Raw genomic sequence first — 19,366 nt, forward strand, 5'->3', positions numbered from 1 at the left:
TCGCTTCGGGCTGCTCCGCAAATATGATCCGCTTCGACCCGTCTTTTTCTGTTTTTAATTTACGGGAGTATCTTTTTTTTAAATTAAATTTCTTTGATGATTGGAGGACTCAGTGAATAAGGAAAAAAAAATGTAAAAATAGCACGGGCTAGCCAGTTTTCGGACTGGTAATTCAAAAATAACCAACGTTTGCAAAGTCATTAAAAAATAGCCACTATTTTGCTGCAATACGGACCGGTCCAGCATAATATACTGGAGATTGGTGCACCTGTGTATGAACTTCCAGCATATTATGTTGGAACTCCAATACGCGGAAAGTTCCAGCATAATATACTGAAAATTGAAGCACATGTGTATGAACTTCCAGCATATTATGTTGGACCGGTATATTATACTAGAACTCCAGCATATTATACTGGAGTTCCAGTATAATTTTTGGATTTTGAACAGTGTTTTCGTTCAGATTTATCTTTACATAAAAATGGCTAATTTCTATTACTTTTGAAACTGTGTCTATTATTCAATTACTACTTGTAAATCTGATTATTTTTTAATTTCTCCCCCAAAAAATTGAATGTAAATGTAATTAGAATTGCAATTATTAGAGTTCAACTTCAGTCTCGACTTTCTTTTTTGTTTTTTTTTACCAACTACATAAATACTCTACTTCATTCAATAAGGTAGTACGAGGATCAGAGTTTTACGAAATTTTTGTCTTAATTCGAACATTATTTTAAATCTTTTAAAAAGAATTCCATAAAAATTATATAAACTAGAGTAATGTTTCATAATTAAGAAGAATTAAACAACATATGAAAGAGCTGCAATTAAGAACAAGTTGTTTGGTCTCTAATAGTGATAATGTCATTTTTTTTTATTTTTTAAATTTCATTGTATACGGTTAAAATCGGGACCACCCAATTTTACTATTTGATCGAGACCGGGAGGTTGCATCGAAGGATGGTCTCGTAACGGAACAGACTAAACCACGAGGATAAGGTACCGAGTTCAGAATCGAGGTACCTGTCGAGATCGAGGCTAGTAGCGATCGAAACCAAATGAGACAGACATCGAGCAAGATCGAAGATAGCACAATAACATAAAGGCGAGATATCCCTGACTGGTCGAGGATCATGGCGTAAATCTCGGAACGGATCAAATCAGAAACGGTTAATTAGCTAATCATGAGATTTCCTTCTATAATTAGAATTATACCATAAGTGGAATTCCTCTACTATTTAAGGGGGGTTCTAATCATCTGTAAGACACATTGTTCACAGATATCAAAGCAATATAATTCTCTTTCTCGTTTATACTATTGTTCATTAGCTTGTTATATTTTAATTGTTATTGCATCAATCATTTCGAGGGTATCCAAACTCGAGGGCTGAGTTCCATTCTAACACTGGTTCGCTTTACTTTATAGTTCATTTATATTATTACTCTTCATATTTATCAATTGGTATTAAGTGAAATCACGTATCCTTAGAACCACATTATAAGTTTAATTGTTATCCAATTTTAAGGATAAACAGTTTGGCATCCACCGTGGGGCCGAGGATAATAGTGATTGCTTAATACTGATTCCGATAACATACACTACTTTACACTTGTTCTCGTAAGAATCTTTGTTTTCAGGATAAACGTGTCAAACTCATAAGCAATGCCTACACATGGTGATAACGGCCTCGGATTTCACGGGGAAAATGACAATATAGCCGCCCTAGGGATCGAGGCGCCTCAGGCTGACCTCGAGGGAGAACCAATTGCAAGTCCCGTCGATGTCAGTTTACATGTCGCCCTAAATGCAAATTTGGGCATTGATCCCGAATGAATCATACGCAAGGAAGTTCGATCAGGTGGTCGAGGTACGCAGGGCGGAGAAGATGGTGGAGTTAGCCTCCAATTGATATTCGAAATGTTACAGGCTCAACAAGCCGCTATAGCACAACTATAAAATCAGCACCGGACACCGAATAGGATCAAACCAGAAGTCATCCACAGGACCGAGCCTGTGCCGGAAAGGTCGAATGCCAACGAATCGGGGACTGACCCCGCCGTTATAAAAATGCTCGAGGAGCTCACTAAACGAATTGAATCGGGAGAAAAGAAAATCGAGGCAAATGACAAGAAAGTAGAGACATACAACTCCCGGGTTGACCAAATACCGGGGGCACCACCGATTCTAATGGGTAAGGATTCAAAGAAATTCGTACAGAAGCCTTTCCCTCCAAGTGCGGCTCCGAAACCTATTTTGAAGAAATTTCGAATGCCAGAAATTTCTAAGTACAATGGGACCACCGACCCTAATGAGCATGTCACTTCTTATACATGCGCAATAAAAGGGAATGACTTGGAAGACGATGAGATTGAATCTGTTCTATTAAAGAAATTTGGAGAAATCTTATCGAAAGGAGCAATGATATGGTACCACAATTTACCGCCTAATTCCATAGATTCCTTTGCCATGCTTGCAGACTCCTTCGTAAAGGCACATGCCGGAGCAATAAAGGTTGCGACTAGGAAGTCGGACCTCTTCAAGGTGAAACAAAAAGACAACGAAATATTGAGGGAATTCGTATCTCGGTTCCAGATAGAACGCATGGAACTACCACTGGTCACAGACGATTGGGCTTTTCAAGCCTTTACTCAAGGTTTGAACGAACGAAGTTCAGAGGTATCACGACAGCTAAAGCAGAATTTAATTGAATATTCAGTGGTAACCTGGGCCGATGTACATAATCGGTACCAGTCAAAGATCAGGGTCGAGGATGATCAATTGGGGGACCCCGTCCGGTTTCGTTTATCCAAACATGCCCATCAGCAGAACTCAAAGGGATATTGACGGAGAACCCCGGTCGAACAGAGATCGGTACCAACCATACAACGCAGATCGTAGAAACAGTAGCCCAGGATGCAATCCCTTCCGGAATGATCGAAGGAACGATCGAAGACATAACTCTCGAGGGCTCATGAGCAAAAGTGGCTTCGATAAACATGTCGATCCCACAGAAGCACCACGATTATCAGAATACAACTTCAGCATCGACGCATCTCTAAAAAGGGGTCATGGACTCCTTTTTTGTTTAGGATCCACTTTCTACATTCAATTATTTATTGAACCCGGTATGGAATCACCATCATTACACATTCATTCTTAGTCTGGCTGCTGGTCTAGCGAGCCTTCTTAGCCGCCTAGAGTGCAGCATGCCCGTAACGTAAGTAACTCAGTGCTCTATGCGGGGGAAATGAAAGCAGAATTCGTTCGGATCCTCCCACATGTTCAATCATTTTTAGCGGTTTCCCCAGATGAGAAGATAGCAATAGACAGAAGTAGCGGCTATTACTATTTCATCCCCTCCCACTCTTTTAGCTCTGATCGTAAACGCTCTTCTTCCAATAGGAGTTATTCTTTGCCTTGATGTTGTAAGAGCTTCCGGTCCTATAGTATGAGTACTCTTATCCGCTCTTGGGTTCATAATCGGTCCAATTGAATTAGTTGCACATGCGTACGGTCTTCTCGGGGTCGGGGTTCCCTTTACCGGGATTTTTCCTTGGCAGATAGAGCGGAAACAGAAAGCGATATATCCGCTGCTATTATCCGCTCATAGGTTGCAGTTGCTCTTTGAGTTCTCTCTTTATTTCTTTATGGGTCTTCCCAGGCCGTTAGATCAAGATAAGAAAGATAAGAATGGTATTAAATAGATGTCTTCTTCTTTACTGAGGGAGTAGGAATGGGGCGTTCTTACTTTTTGAATGGGTTACCTTAGGCATTACTAACTAATCCACTATATCCGCTATCGAATAGCCTAGGCAAGATAGAAAGTCTCTCTTATTGTGAGGCTTCCCTTCCCTTACTCTAGAGCTTTTCTTCTCTTCTTATCTAAGGGCAGTGATGGGTCAGCTCTTGTTAACCTAGTACAACAAAGTAATAGAAGAGAGTTAGTACTCATTTAATTGACCTCCTTTTCGAAGTCAATGAATTTCTTTCTTTTACTTTTATTTTGTTCAAGTTGCTTCAGTGAATGAGAATGCTCAATAAAGCGGGTAGGTCTTACTAGCCCTTACACTCGTCAAACTTATTTACTCATTCTCCATAGTAATGGATTTACTTTAATTCTTTCCCAAGCATCTGGTAATTCTGGCTGCCCTTCCACTCCTCACTTTGGTTTCCACCAAGCCAATCAAATCTGCCTCTTGTGCTCTTATATAATCTTTGGCCTCTCTATGCTTCTCGACTTTACCGATCTTTTTGACATTCCATATAAGGACCTTCATGTGGAACTATTGTTGTTTTTACATTCCCCTCGCACTTTAGCGCTACCTCTAGTTTTTCGTCTTGTGCAACCCTTATTTGTCTTTTATTCTTTGGCCTTTACTTTCCCCACCCCCCATCTTTCTTAGAATTCAACATTTATGATATGTTTTGCATCTTGTTTGCCCACTCTTCATTCAGGGTGATTCGAACCAGGGGAGGATCTTCCACCTTGTTGGTCATAGCACCAATACTTGAACGTTTACTCTTACTGCCCTTCTCAGGTTCACCTCTTTTGGATGCCCTGAGATTCTTGTTTGAAGTCATTTGTTTATCACAGAACAAGTCCCCCTCAGTCACTGCCATAGTTGACCCTCTCTTCCAGATCCTCGCTTTTATCTCTGTTGAGGCTTCTGCTGGTCATCTTTACCAGCTCTATCTCCTCTACCGAATCTCCTGCGACTTCATCCTCCCCTTTTGCTCATCGTGTATTGTGTCAGCCATTGGGAGAATCAAAGATACTAGATGGCCCAGACCCCTACAAACTGATCCATCCCAAAAAAACCCTAATCAAATATGCAGATACTATAGTACACATGGTCATAGAACCGAAGACTGCAGACAACTAAGGGAGGAAGTGGCCCGTCTATTCAACGAAGGTCACCTTCGAGAATTCTTGAGCGACCGAGCTAAAAACCATTCCAGAGACAGGGATGCAAACAGGAAAAACGAGCATGAAGAACCATAGCACGTGATTCACATGATCATTGGTGGGGTCGATATTCCATAAGGGCCTGTGTTCAAACGCACTAAAGTATCAATCACCAAGGAAAAATGAACTCGAGACTATGTTCTAGAAGGCACTTTATCACTCAATGATGAGGAAGTAGAAGGAATCTCACAACCCCACAATGATGCTTTGGCAATCTCTATCCTTATGAATAAAATTTAGGTTAAACATGTATTAATTTATCCAAGAAGCTCGGCCAATAATATTCGATCGAGGGTCGTAGAGTAGCTCGGCCTACAAGATCAGATCGTACCTACAGCTCGAATTCTCAATGGCTTCAACATGGCGAGTGAAACAACTAAAGGTGAAATCATCCTACCAGTAAATGTAGCCGGAACTATTCAAGAAACAAAGTTCCATGTGATCGAGGGTGATATGAGATACAACGCACTGCTCGGAAGACCCTGGATTCACAACATGAGGGTGGTCCCCTCAACCCTTCACCAAATGCTGAAGTTCCCAACACCGAATGGAGTAAAAACGGTGTATGAGGAACAACATGATGCCAAAGAGATGTTCGCGGTCGATGAAGTAATACCGGTATCGGCACTTTCGTCAACAAAGGGATCAGAGTCCAAAGGAAAATAGTAAGCTAAATAGCAACCACAACAACCAGGCTCGACTCAGTCGGAGAAGCAGGGAACGGACGGGGACGATGACTATTGGACCCCTCGATCCCTCATAATCCCCAAGGATTTCGACGCCACCAAATCGACAGTCGAAGTGTTCGAGCAAGTCATATTGATCGAGCATCTACCCGATCTAAAGTTATACCTGGGTACGGGGTTAACCCCCGAGCTCAGGGAAAAACTCATTAAATTTCTTATCAATAATATGGATTATTTTTCTTGGTCCCACCTAGATATGACAAGGATCCCGCCGAAGATCACTACACATCGACTAAGCTTGGACCCGAAGTTTCACATGATAAAACAAAAGAGAAGACCCCAGTCCGAGGTAAAACATACATTCATCAAGGACGAGGTAGCCAAACTTCTCAAAATAGGATCCATTCGGAAAGTAAAATATCCCGAATGGTTAGCAAACGTAGTCGTAGTCCCTAAAAAGGGAAATAAACTTAGAATGTGTGTAGACTATAAAGATTTAAACAAAGCATGTCCTAAAGACTCTTTTCCTCTGCCAAATATCGACCGCATGGTCGATGCCACGGCCGGCCATGAGATCCTTAGTTTTCTCGATGCCTACTCCGGGTACAATCAAATAGAAATGAACCCGGAGGATCAGGAAAAGACTTCGTTCATCACTAAGTACGACACCTATTGTTATAATGTAATGTCGTTTGGACTAAAAACTGCTGGTGCCACTTATCAACGCTTAGTAAATCGAATGTTCGAAGAACAAATAAGTAAATCAATGGAGGTTTATATTGACGATATGCTAGTTAAGTCCCTGCGAGCAGAGGACCATTTGACACATTTGCAGGAGACCTTCAATATACTAAGGAAATACTACATGAAATTCAACTCAGAGAAATGTGCATTCGGGGTTGTCTCGGACAAGTTCCTAGGCTTTATAGTATCAAATCGGGGGATCGAAATCAACCCCGATAAAATCAAGGCAATCGAAGACATCACAGTCGTGGACAATGTTAAGACCGTACAAAGATTAACAGGGCGCATAGCCGCCCTAGGCCGATTCATCTCAAGGTCTTCAGATAGAAGTCACAGGTACTTCTCACTGCACAAAAATAAGAACAATTTTGCATGTACCCCGGAATGCCAACAAGCATTAGAAGAATTAAAGCGGTATCTCTCGAACTCGCCACTGCTTCATGCTCCGAAAGCGGATGAGCAATTCTACTTATACTTAGCAGTCTCGAAAATCGTGGTAAGTGGGGTTCTAGTTCGAGAAGAGCAAGGTACGCAATTTCCTATTTACTATGTTAGTCAAACTTTAGGTGAGGCCGAGACCCGATCCCCACACTTAGAAAAATTAGCGCTTGCCCTAATAAGCGCATCTAGGAAATTAAAACCATATTTTCAATGTCACCCGATCTGTGTGGTGACTACTTACCCCCTTCGCAATATTTTGCATAAGCCCGAACTTTTGGGCCGATTGGCCAAATGGGCCGTCGAGTATCGACTTCGAACGACCATCAAGTCTCAAATATTAGCGGACTTCGTGGTCGACTTTATGCCAGCCCTTGTACCCGAGGTCGAAAAGAAACTATTATTAAAGTCGGGTACATCATCGAGGATGTGGACCCTCTTCACAGACGGCACTTCGAACGTGAAGGGGTCCGGGCTAGGCATTGTTTCGAAACCGCCCACGGGTAATACAATTAGACAAGCTATCAAAACTTCCAAGTTAACTAACAATGAGGCCGAGTGTGAGGCCATGATTACAGGTCTCGAGCTAGATAAAGGTTTGGGAACAGAGGTCATCGAGGCCAAATGTGACTCCCTGCTTGTGGTAAACCAAGTCAACAGAACTTCGAGGTTCGGGAAATCGAATGTAGAGGTACTTGGACAAACTATAGGTGACTCTACATCAGTTTAAATAATGGACTCTACAACATGTGCCTCGAGAAAAAACAGCGAGTCTAATGCCCTTGCAAATTTGGGGTTATCAGTCGAAGACAATGAAATTAGCTCAGGGACTGTCGTACAACTTTTAAGGTCAGTAATCGAAGAAGGACACGCTGAAATCAACTCCACAAGTCTGACCTGGGATTGGAGGAACAAATATATCGAGTACCTAAAGAACGGGAAGCTTCCATCGGATCCTAAGGAATCGAGGATTGTACGTACGAAGGTCGCACGATTCACATTGGCCAAAGATGGAACACTATATAGAAGGATGTTCGATGGACCATTGGCAATATGTTTGGGACCAGGAAATACTGACTACTTCCTACGAGAAATCCACGAGGGCACATGCGGAAATCATTCTGGAGCCGAATTATTGGTTCACAAAGTCATCAGAGCAGGATACTATTGGGCTGATATAGAAAAGGATACAAAAGAGTTTGTTCGAAAGTGCAACAAATGTCAAAGGTATGCGCCGATGATTCACCAAATCGGAAAGCAACTCCACTCAGTCTTATCCCCATGGCCATTCATGAAATGAGGAATGGATATCGTCGGCCCTCTACCATCGGCCCCAGGTAAAGCTAAATTTATTTTGTTTATGACTGACTATTTCTCTAAGTGGGTTGAAGCATAGGCTTTCGAGAAAGTTAGAGAGAAAGAAGTCATAGACTTCATCTGGGACCACATTATATGTCGATTCGGGATGGCTGCCGAGATCAAATGCGACAATGGAAAGCAATTCATCGGTAGCAAAGTGACAATGTTTCTCGAAGATCACAAAATAAAAAGGATCATGTCGATGCCATATCATCCTAGTGAGAACGGACAGGCTGAATCGACAAACAAGGCTATCATTCAAAATCTAAAGAAAAGATTGAACGATGCTAAGTGAAAATGGAGAGAAATATTGCCCGAAGTCCTTTGGGCATATCGAACAACGTCAAAATATAGTACATGGGCAACACCATTCTCTTTAGTATATGGCGCCGAAGCTCTGATCCCGGTTGAAGTCGGGGAACCTAGCATCAAGTTTCGATACGCAACGGAAGAGTCAAATCATGAGGCTATACAAGCCTCGAATTGCTAGATGAAAAATGGGAAGCCGCCCTCGTTCGAATGGCCGCATAGAAATAGCGGATCGAAAGGTACTACAATTGAATAGCCAATCTTCGACACTTTAAAATTGGGGACTTGGTTCTACGGAAGGTCACCCTCAATACTCGAGACCCAAACGAAGGAAAACTTGGCACTAACTGGGAGGGACCGTATCAGGTCCTCGATATCATCGGAAAGTGATCCTACAAACTTGGCACGATGAACGGCGAACAATTACCAAATAATTGGAACATATCACTCCTCAAACGATATTACTGCTAAAGTACTACCTTTTCCATTTTCATTTATATTTTATACTAACCATTTGCAGGTGTTTAATCGAAGACACCAAAGGATTCTTCAAACACAAAGTCCCTACGTCTGAAAGTATGCTCTGTACTCTTTTTCCCTTCGACTGATTTTTGTCCCAAATGGGTTTTTCCGGCGAGGTTTTTAATGAGGCAACCATTGTTCGTGCTAACTTAGAGCAATTCAACAGTTTCCAAGGCTCCTTTACAATCAACCTCGAATACTGGGGGGCATCACTCTCGGATAGTTATAATGAAAATACTTCGTGTCGATAGGGTCTCGATAGGTAAAGGACCAAATGGTCAAATGAACCGTGTCCATGTAGATTACTCGAGCCCTAATGGAAAAACATGTATGCATGTATAATCTATTGAAAGAAGTATTTTTCCTTACCAGATGTTCCATGCTTTAGAGAAATTTATACTTTACAATTTTATACTTATAATCTATTGTGTAAACTGGCTTAAGGGCCGATCACAACTGAAGTTCAAGCAATTTACCCTATACTCGGGGACTGCTGTCCAAAAAACCAACATGATCGAATTACTAAACCTCGAAATCGTAAGACCTTAAAAGGGCAATCCTCGATTTTATAGGCCATGACCACCCCACTTGGGGACTGACACTTCGAACGAGTTTGAAGTATAGCAGGGAAACAAGCCTAAGGGGCAAATCCCAAACTAAAGGTTACGACCAAATTAACACGGTTCTGAGACGTTCGAATTCCGTTATAAAATAGGCCTTCAAATATTCTCATAAATCGGTTAAAAAAGGCAACCCTCGGGTGAATTACTAAGGGTCTCGATAATATCGACCCTCGAAAAACCCTAAGGGATAGCGAATTGTTCGAACTCCCGGACAATTTTGTGCTAAGGAATAACAAAGCAAAGGACTTTGATAACACCAATCCTCGAAAAACCTAATGGGTACAAATTTATCTCGTGCTAAGGCATGACAAATTTTTATGATTAGTTTTTCAAGCCGAAAAAGGGGAAAAGACACTTTTGAGGCCAAATCGGCCTAATTCAAGAGCCTAAGGGCCATTTTATTTTTTGAGTTCGAGAAATCGTCCTTACTCAACTAAAACCTAAGGGTCATTCTACTTCAAGTTCGAGAAAGTACTCACTAGATTTTAAAGACTACACTGGTCCGACTTCAGTCTAGTGGCCTAAAGTCCCAAACTTGTGAGCAAAATCTCCATAAGGCATGAAGGCATGAATGAAATAGAATTTTCACAAGGCAGAAAATAGAAAAAAGACAAGTCAAAGAGAAAAAAGATCTTTTATCTATACGAAAATATTTACAAGGACCGATCAGGGTCCCGCACAAAAAATCAAAAAAGAAAAAAGCCTAAGATTCCTAATTTTCCTCAGGGGTAACTTCTTCTCCATTGAGGTCCTCCCCATTCTCGGACTCGCTCTTGCTGCCATCATCATCATCATCATCGAAAGAGGCCAGTGCTTTAGCATCAGCTTCATGCTCTTTAGCCTTCATTATCTCATCGGTAAGATCGAAACCTCGAGCATGGATCTCCTTGAGGGTTTCCCTCCGAGATTGGCATTTGATGAGTTCAGCAATCCAATGTGCTCGATTTTGAGCGATCTTGGCTGCCTCTCTCGCTTAGATTTGAGCGGCTTCAGCATCGGCCCGAAAGACGGCAACGATCGCCTCTGCCTAGGACTTTGCCTTTTCGGCTTCAAATTTGGCCTTTGCAAGTTCGAAAGCAAATCGAGTCTCAAGCTCCTTTATTTTCTTTGCCTGAGTTGAGCTCTTCTCCTTCATGCATCGAAGCTGACTTTCGACCAATGACAATTGGGCTCGAGCAGCCTCTTTTTTCGTAGCAAAACGGTCTATTAGCCACCGTTCGGTCCATTAGCAAAGCGGTCCGCATCAGTGAGATTGAAATGTTAGCCACCATTCCCGAATTGAGCCCATGAGCTTTTAAGATTTTCATTACCTGTTCGATCAGGTCGGTCTGATTTTGGTGAGCCTTGGCCAACTCGGCTCGGAGGTCCTTGATCTCCTCTTCTTTTTACCCACTGAGAAGTTTAAGGGAATTTCTCTCCTCCGTGAGCCCTCAGAGGTCGGCCTCACATCGGCTCAGCTCTGCTCAGGACTTTGAAAACGCCTCATGATGGAGCGCCAAAGCCTATACGGAAAAAAGAAAGGAAGTTATACAATAAGAGAAGAAATAAACTAAGTATGATATCGATAAAGGGAGTTGAGATTCACCCGATTCAAGGCTTTTTGAGCCTCATCGAAGAGACTCGATGCTTCATTCAGGTCGGTAGCATCCTCGACCCCGATAAAGTAACCACGGAAGGGGTCCTCCCCTCTATGGACCCCGTCTACTTCGGGAGTCCTCAGAGCTTGGGCCTCCCGAATTGCCTCCTCGAAAAACGTAGGGAGAATTGGCGAGTCTCTAATATCTATTGCCCAAGTGAGCCACTTGGGGCGTTCTCCTCACTGCAAAGGGCCTCGGAGCCGGCCCCTTCAGACATACCCGCCTTTTGCTCATCTCGGCGGGAGGCATCTTCGATCTTCAATGATTTGGGGACTTTGTTCAAGTCCTTTTCCAAGACCCCCTCGGCATGAAATCTCCTCAACCACCACCGACTCAGCGTCCTTTGGGGCCTCAATGTTTTTCTTCACTCGGGCCACCAGTTCCGAGCCATCGTCTTCATCTTTTTCTTCTTCTTCCTCCCTTAGCCGTTGAATCACATCCGCAAGTAGGGCAACAGTATCTTTCTTTGGCTTACGAACCAGATTCTTCTTAGTCTTTGGATCCTCGGAGGTTGAGGTCTTTTTCCTCTTCTTATCCTTCGCCGGCTTCGGAACCGGGGTCGAAGTCTCCTCCTCACCAGACGGAGGCCTCATGACCGCATCCTTGTCCAGGCCTGTACACGAGAAAATTGAATAAGTAGAAGAGTGGCAGCTTAATCAAATCATCAAATACACAAAAAGTGGGCTTACCATGAGTCTTGGCCTCCCATCGGCCCTTTGCTAAATTGTGCCATGAGCGCTCGACGTATTTAGAGGTCGAGGCCAAGTTCTGAACCCAACTCTCGAGGTTAGGAATCGCACGGGGCATCCAAGCGACCGCTACATCATGGAAAAAGACATCAATGAGAAAATACAAAGGAACAAATAATGCATGGAAGCTAACAGTGAGACGGTACTTACGATTCATGTTCCATTTCTCAGGAAATGGCATCTTCTCGGCTGGGATTAGGTCGAAAGTCCTCACTCGAACAAACCGGCCCATCCAGCCTCGATCCTTGTCCTCATCTATGCTCGATAACAATACTTTGGTAGCCCGACTTTGGAGTTTTATTAACCCGCCTCGATAGAGGCGGGGTCTATACAGTCTGATAAGAGGGAGCCCCTCGACTTTTCTCACGAAGAATCGGAGCAGAATAACAATTCGCCAAAAGGATGGATGGATTTGGCCTAGGGTTATTTGATATTGACGGCAAAAATCAACGATAACAGGGTCGAGGGGGCCCAGCGTGAAAGGGTAAGTATAAAGACTTAAAAACCCTTCCGCGTAGGTGGTGATGTCTTCTTCGGGGGTCGGTATCACCACCTCTTTGCCCTCCCAATTGCAGTCTTTCTTTACCTGCTTAAGGTATCCCTCGGTTATCGAGCATATATACCTCTACATTGGCTCGCATCGACCAGGAATCGACGAGGCTTTATCGGTTTTGAAATCAAAGTTTAGCGCGCACCCTCCAGGCTCCAGGAATGCATTCCTCAAGACGGGGTTCCATCGGTGTTTTCCCCCCGGCCGGTTGAGAAGATGAAGCAGCATCTTTTTGTTGTACCATTTTCGATATTTTTGCCATTTTTGTGTAAGTTTGAAGAAGAGGAAGATAATAGGACTTGACGTTTGAGAAAGAATTAACAACAAAACCTTAAGATTTGTAAAAGGGAAGAACTTAGGAGATGTAAAAACTTTGGATATTAGAAAGAAGTGAAAGTAAAGTTTAAATCAATGAGAAAAGGGTCTATTTATTGGATTCACATCGACGGTTCAAAGGCACTAGTGGCCGACCACCAACTGACACTCATTAATGACTTGGGGAACTGTACCGACAGGACGTTTCGGTCACTCTCGTCGCTTACGTCACGAGGATGACGTCATGACAGGTCGAGGTAGAAAATCGAAGGCTCAATTTGTTTTTTGTCATTTCACTCCAAAAAATGAGGGGACTATCTGTATACGGTTAAAATCGGGATCATCCGATTTTACTATTTTACCGAGACCGGGAGGTTGCATCGAATGATGGCCTCGTAACGCAACAGACTAAACCACGAGGATAAGGTACCGAGTTCAGAATCGAGGTACCTGTCGAGATCGAGGCTAGTAGCGATCGAAGCCAAATGAGACAGACATCGAGCAAAATCGAAGATAACACAATAACAGAAAGGCGAGATATCCGTGACTGGTCGAGGATCATGGCGTAAATTTCGGAACGGATCAAATCAGAAACGATTAATTAGTTAATCATGAGATTTCCTTCTGTAATTAGAATTATACCATAAGTGAAATTCCTCTAATATTTAGGAGGGGGGATTCTAATCATCTGTAAGACACATTGTTCACAGATATCAAAATATCAAAGAAATATAATTCTCTTTCTCGTTTATACTATTGTTCATCAGCTTGTTATATTTTAATTGTTCTTGGCATCAACCAGTTCGAGGGTATCCAAACTCGAGGGCTGAGTTCCATTCTAACATTGGTTTGCTTTACTTTATAGTTCATTTATGTTATTAATCTTCATATTTATCAATTGGTATTAAGTAAAATCACGTATCCTTAGAACCATATTATAAGTTTAATTGTTATCAAATTTTACGGGTAAACAGTCATATAAAACAAAACAAAAGAGTAACTATTATCCTTCATTTTTCCATTTAGTTTAGCAAAATCCGAACGCATTTTAGTACCTTCCACCTAATGTGAAAAAAAATAAAAAAAATAAGTACCCACTTCCAAGTTCGGTTCATGTGTTAGTTAAAAAATAAATAGGTAAAATTTAAGAAATTTTTTCAGAAACCTAGCAGCATTAAAAAGAACTTTCTAAAACAATGTTTTTGTAAAATTTGAAAAATAATTTTCTAAAGCAATTAAAAAAAGGGAAAAACTGATATTTTTTTTACTAAAAATTAAAAAAATCGAAAATATTTTTTTCCAGTTTTTAGAAAAACATTGCTTCTAAAAACAACTGAAAAATAATTTCTAAAAACAATTTTTTTTTTGTAAAAACTAAAAAATAAAAACTAAAAAGCAATTTTCTAAAGTAATATTTTTGTAAAAACAGAAAAAACAAATATTTTCTTTTTTTCAGCTTTTAGTTTAAAAAAATTCAGTTTTTTCAGTTTTTAATTGCTTTAAAAAATTATTTTTCAGTTTTGTTATCCAGTTTTTACAAAAACATTATTTTAAAAAATATTTTTCAGTTTGTTTTGAAGCAGATTTTTTTGTAAAAAATGAAAAAAAAAAATATTTTCGTTTTTTTCAGTTTTTAGTAAAAAAAAAAATCAGTTTTTTTCAGTTTTTACAAAAAACAAATTGCTTTTATAAAATTATTTTTCGGGTATGGATAATGAGTATTTTTAATTAATTAGGAGATATTTAGAATTGGCCAATAAGACGATGACACGTGTCCCTCCGTTTAAATGAGGGGTATATTTAAACCCAAAGTATGACTGCAGGGGTATAGATAACCCAATAGTATAACGAGGGGTATTCTTAGACCATTTTCGAAAGTACAGGAGTATATTTGGACCATCTCCGTAATTTTTTCATGCAGCTTTTGGATAAGTTATGCAAAAGGAGCTTGTGATAAAAGAAATTATGACACTATCAGCTTTGGACACCTAATAATGCACGACGAGATGCATATAAACAAGACATTAGAGGCAAACGTAACTATAAATTTCTTAAGTTAGAGGTAAGACCCATTTAGCTTCGGGTAATCTAAGACCTAAGTCCATTTTTCTCTTCCAAATATTAGTAACAAAGTACTATTGTATACTTCTTTTTAAAATTACTTTGCATTTTATACCCATCTATCCCACAATCAGAACATCTCCGAGTTCCAGCGCAAGTTTGCATTCGACGACTCAAATGCTAATATTGAAACTCTGGCAAAGGCTACGCCTGGTCCCTAAGGTCAGAAAATAGTAAAGAAAGCTAAAACATCATCAGAGAAATAGGGGGAAAAGAAAATACAGGATCATTCAGCAAGTAAAACCAGCTTTTTGTGCACAGAACTGATAACGCGAAACAAAGAAATAGAGAAAGGAGATAGAAAAAGAAACTAGGCTTATCACAATTACTTTTGTTATCAGATGTCAAAATTCCAAAACATAGCCACATGTTTCCATCGCAGCCATCGCGGCAAGCCACACAACACTGTATCACAATCTAAGCTAAAGCTAGTACCAAACTATTAACATGTTTGTCGAGATAAACAGAAGTAAATGAAAAAGCAGATCCCATATCACAGAGTTTGTCATAGTTTCTTTAAAGAAGCTATGACAATCTAGTCTCTCCTCCTTTTCTTCTTCTCTTCTTCCTTCTCAGATGCATTCTTCAGCTGAAAGAAAGAAAACAAAGAATCATTCCAATAGCCAAAACATAGAAACAAAAGAAAACAAAGAATCATTCCAATAGCCAAAACATAGAAACACCAGGCATTTCATCACGTAGGAATTTAATATAGTATAAGAACTGAAATATCTCCTTACCATGATGATCAGAATACGCACAAAGACAGCAACAAAGTCTGTAAATAGGGTCAATGCATGCTTAACGTAGTCCAAATCACCCAAGTGAGCCTTCTCAATAATCTCCTGGGTGTCAACAACAATGTAGCCCACAAACACCAAGAGCCCAAAATACAACTGCCATAAAACAAGTGTTAAGGGAATAAAATGTTAAGAGCAACTTATAAATAAAGGATGCTAAAAGGCAACACCGCAGCATGAAGGAAACAAAGCATATACCTCAAACTTGAAAAGGGCCATGGAACCACCAAAGATGGAGGACGCCAGTTGCAACCAACAGAGGAGGGAGACACCTGATGAAAGAAGGCCCCCAAGGTACAAGTACTCTCTGCGCCTTGCCACCATGGCAGCAGCTGAGAAGCAACCAAATACCACAGCACAACCTACAAAAGCCCCAATCACAATGCTGCAAAGGAAGAAAGTAAGAATCAGATGTGCCTCCCCAAGGATGTAAACCTTAAAGCTGTTAAAATCAGTTTTAAACTATATGACTTGCAGAATCTAGCTGTATATGCACTTAAAACAATACACAACCATACAGAATTACATAGGCTATGAAAAGAGTACAGTAATGAGAAAGGCAGTGGCAACAGTCACTTGGCACTTCTATGTCAATCAGTTAAACTCGAGGCTCAGGCAGCCACCAGCTGAACTAGGTTGGATGTACAGCCTTGAGACAGACGAGCTTTCATTTTATTCTCCCTTTGCTCCCCCCTCCCCCCTTAAAACACAAACAAATTAAGGGTAAAATATTCTAGTGCCTTTGCATTTAGAAGGGATAAACTCTCATCCTTAAATTTGCGAAAGATAGAGAAAAACAGGAATGATGCATTTCACAGCAGCAGAATTTGCAATTCAGATCAAACATTGCAAATATAGAGACCTAAACTAATACATAACCCCCCCCCCCCCCCCCAAACCCCCAAAAACAAAGAAATCCCGCTTCCAAATCAGATGCTAAAAACCCCAAATCGAGAAGAAACTCATAAAAGTTTAGGTTTAGCACAAGAAGACTCAAAACTAACACACTAGAAAACAGAAGCAATATTTTCAAACATGAAAAGGGACAATATTGAAGGACACACACCTTGGGTCGAAGTCAATGCCCGCTTTAATCAGAGGACCAATAGAAGCCCCTTCAAAGAGTGCAGCCGCCATCAGAAGTGCCACCCTTTTTTGCTGCTCACCAACAATAACAAAAGTATCAATTCAAATTCAATAATCAGCATAACCACAAAATTGCAGAAATAAAGAAGGCCATAACGAGGGACTGCTAAAGGACAGTAAAGCTAGTGATTACCTCTTGATAAGGAGAACTCAACAAAAGCCACACCATGCTTCCCATGCAAGCCAGTGTTGTGAGTAAGCCACCAATATTCCAAAGAATGTGAAGGTAAACCCCAGCAGCTGATGCTACTAAAGCACAGCATAGAGTAAGATAGACCTATACCCATGAAAGAAATCAAGACCAGGACAAGACACTTGTCATGATAAAACTCTATATATTAGAAAACACTGGAAAAGAATATGCGGTACCAAATTCTTCCACATTGATACAATTCAATGCAGAATTATGCTCTCTCTTAATTTGGCATGACTTCAATCTGATATTAATTATCTAAAGCGAGTCCTTTTTTTGCTTGATACATAGGTAAATGTACAAAAGCATAGCTCACTTGTTGATACATATATATACATTGATGCAATTCAATGTGTAATATTAGAGTTCTCTCTTAATTTGGCATGACAACTTCAAAAAACTAATCAATCAAACACTGATTCACGAAGATACATAGGTACACGTCTAAAAGCTTTTGTTGATACGTAGATATACATTGACACAATAATTCAATGTAAAATTAGAGTTCTCTCTTAATTTAGCATGACAACTTCAAAAACTAATCAATCAAAACATCGATTCAAGACAATCTTCTGATATTAATAATGTTGATACATAGGTACACGTCTAAAAGTATAGCTCCTACGTTGATACGTAAATATACACTCTCTCAAAATTTGGCATGACAACTTCAAAAACTAATCAATCAAAATGCTGATCCACGAACAGTCTTCTGATGTTAATTGTTTTACAAGAGTTTTAATTGATACATAGGCACACATCTAACGTTAAAGCTCCTTTTAACCTATGTAATCTTATTCTTTTCACTTATGCCGGTGATCAACTGTTTTATGTTTAAAATCTTTACAATTAGTTACCAAAGCGTTTCTAGTAACATTTCAATATATTATCAAATTTTAGTAAATTAAAGAAATATTCAAATAAACCTTCAACGAATTAGTCATGATTTTCAATTTATTTTACTCTTCTTACCAGGCCAAGGACGCAAAGGTAATAATTAGGGCTTCCACAAATTTCTCATAAATTTCAATTCAGTTTGTGCTTCTTTCCACGTCACGAAAGCAAAAGTAAAAATTAGGGCAGTTCTCAACGAACTAACAAATAATTCAAACGTAACCGCAGGGCAAAAGAACTTGATTCTTCTCATCGAATAAGTTCAAATATTCATAAACCGTCAAAGCAGTGAAAAAAAGTAGAAACAAACACCAATAACAAAGACTGAAGTAGATAGTACCGTTAGAAATATCAAATCTCAATCGAAATTAAGAAAATTAACAGTATAAAAGAAAAGGAAAGGACCTGCTTGAGATGAGTTTGAACGAGAGGAGAGATCTGGCGGAAGTTTTTGAGAGAATCGTAACTCCAGCGGTTGCGCGACGCCGATTGCGAGTTGAAGAACGAGGTAAAACCTTCCATTGGGAAAATCTCAGGAGCGAGCAGAGAATATTTTTTTCAGAGTTCACGTGTAAACAGTGCTATACCGGAAATGCGAAGTCGTTGCCCGAAAGGCGTTGAAGATGTGTTTATATAGGTGAGAGTTTTCACGAATATTTCGTTGCTTCTAGAAGGAAAAGAGTAATATTTTATAACATTAAGTGTAAAGGGAATTATTGGGTCATTGGTTCCGGAAGGAACTAGAGAAAACCAAATTTATATTACTTATATGCTAAGTTACAAAATATCTAAGGACCAGAAGCTGGTACTTGGTAGAATTGACTGGGTGTCAACTACACGTTTCCACGCATTTCAGCCAATTGAAGCTTGCCATGTCATATATATTACATATTTTTACTCCTTTTCAGATTGCAAAAAGCGTGTTAAATCCTAGAAGGAAAATAAGTACTCCTGTTCCAGTCTAGGCGATCATATTTTATTTTTTGGTTCGTTCCAAAACGAGTGATTCATTTTTAAATTTGATAATAATTTAGTTTAAACTTACAATTGTATCCTTAGTGAGAAGTTTTTATAATCACACAAATACTCTGGCCCCTTTTTGACTTGTTTAGGATCACAAATTCCAAAAGTCTTCATTTTTTATTAAATTTCGTGCCCAATCAAACAGGTTCACATAAATTAGAACGGTGGGAGTATAAAACATAAATACATAAACAAGCTTCCCCGAACCCTCAAAGAACAAAATGAGGAAAGAAACCCTGCCTTTTCGTGCAAATAAACTAAAGATCATTTGGTACGCAGACTAAATTATT

At 40.1% G+C, this 19,366-nt stretch overlaps 1 protein-coding gene across 1 annotated transcript; it reads right to left on the bottom strand.

Moving 5' to 3' along the window:
- Positions 1-15,318: 15,318 nt before the first annotated feature.
- Positions 15,319-18,790, bottom strand: LOC104112916 (bax inhibitor 1-like). Its single transcript, XM_009622956.4, has 6 exons — positions 18,459-18,790; positions 17,100-17,243; positions 16,887-16,978; positions 16,019-16,205; positions 15,761-15,916; positions 15,319-15,609 (listed from the first exon to the last, which is right to left on the bottom strand). The coding sequence occupies exons 1-6, from the start codon at positions 18,573-18,575 to the stop codon at positions 15,556-15,558; spliced, it is 750 nt and encodes a 249-aa protein (XP_009621251.1). The 5' UTR covers positions 18,576-18,790; the 3' UTR covers positions 15,319-15,555.
- Positions 18,791-19,366: the final 576 nt, after the last annotated feature.

The sequence above is a fragment of the Nicotiana tomentosiformis genome, chromosome 8, assembly GCF_000390325.3.
Source record: "Nicotiana tomentosiformis chromosome 8, ASM39032v3, whole genome shotgun sequence".
NCBI classification, from domain to species: Eukaryota; Viridiplantae; Streptophyta; class Magnoliopsida; order Solanales; family Solanaceae; genus Nicotiana; species Nicotiana tomentosiformis.

Coding starts and splice junctions, on each gene's coding strand:
- LOC104112916 (XM_009622956.4), bottom strand. CDS start 18,575: ATGGAAGGTTTTACCTCGTTCTTCAACTCGCAATCGGCGTCGCGCAAC. Junction 16,979..17,099: donor TGAGTTCTCCTTATCAAGAG/GTAATCACTAGC, acceptor GTTGGTGAGCAG/CAAAAAAGGGTGGCACTTCT. Junction 16,206..16,886: donor GGCATTGACTTCGACCCAAG/GTGTGTGTCCTT, acceptor CTTCCTTTGCAG/CATTGTGATTGGGGCTTTTG.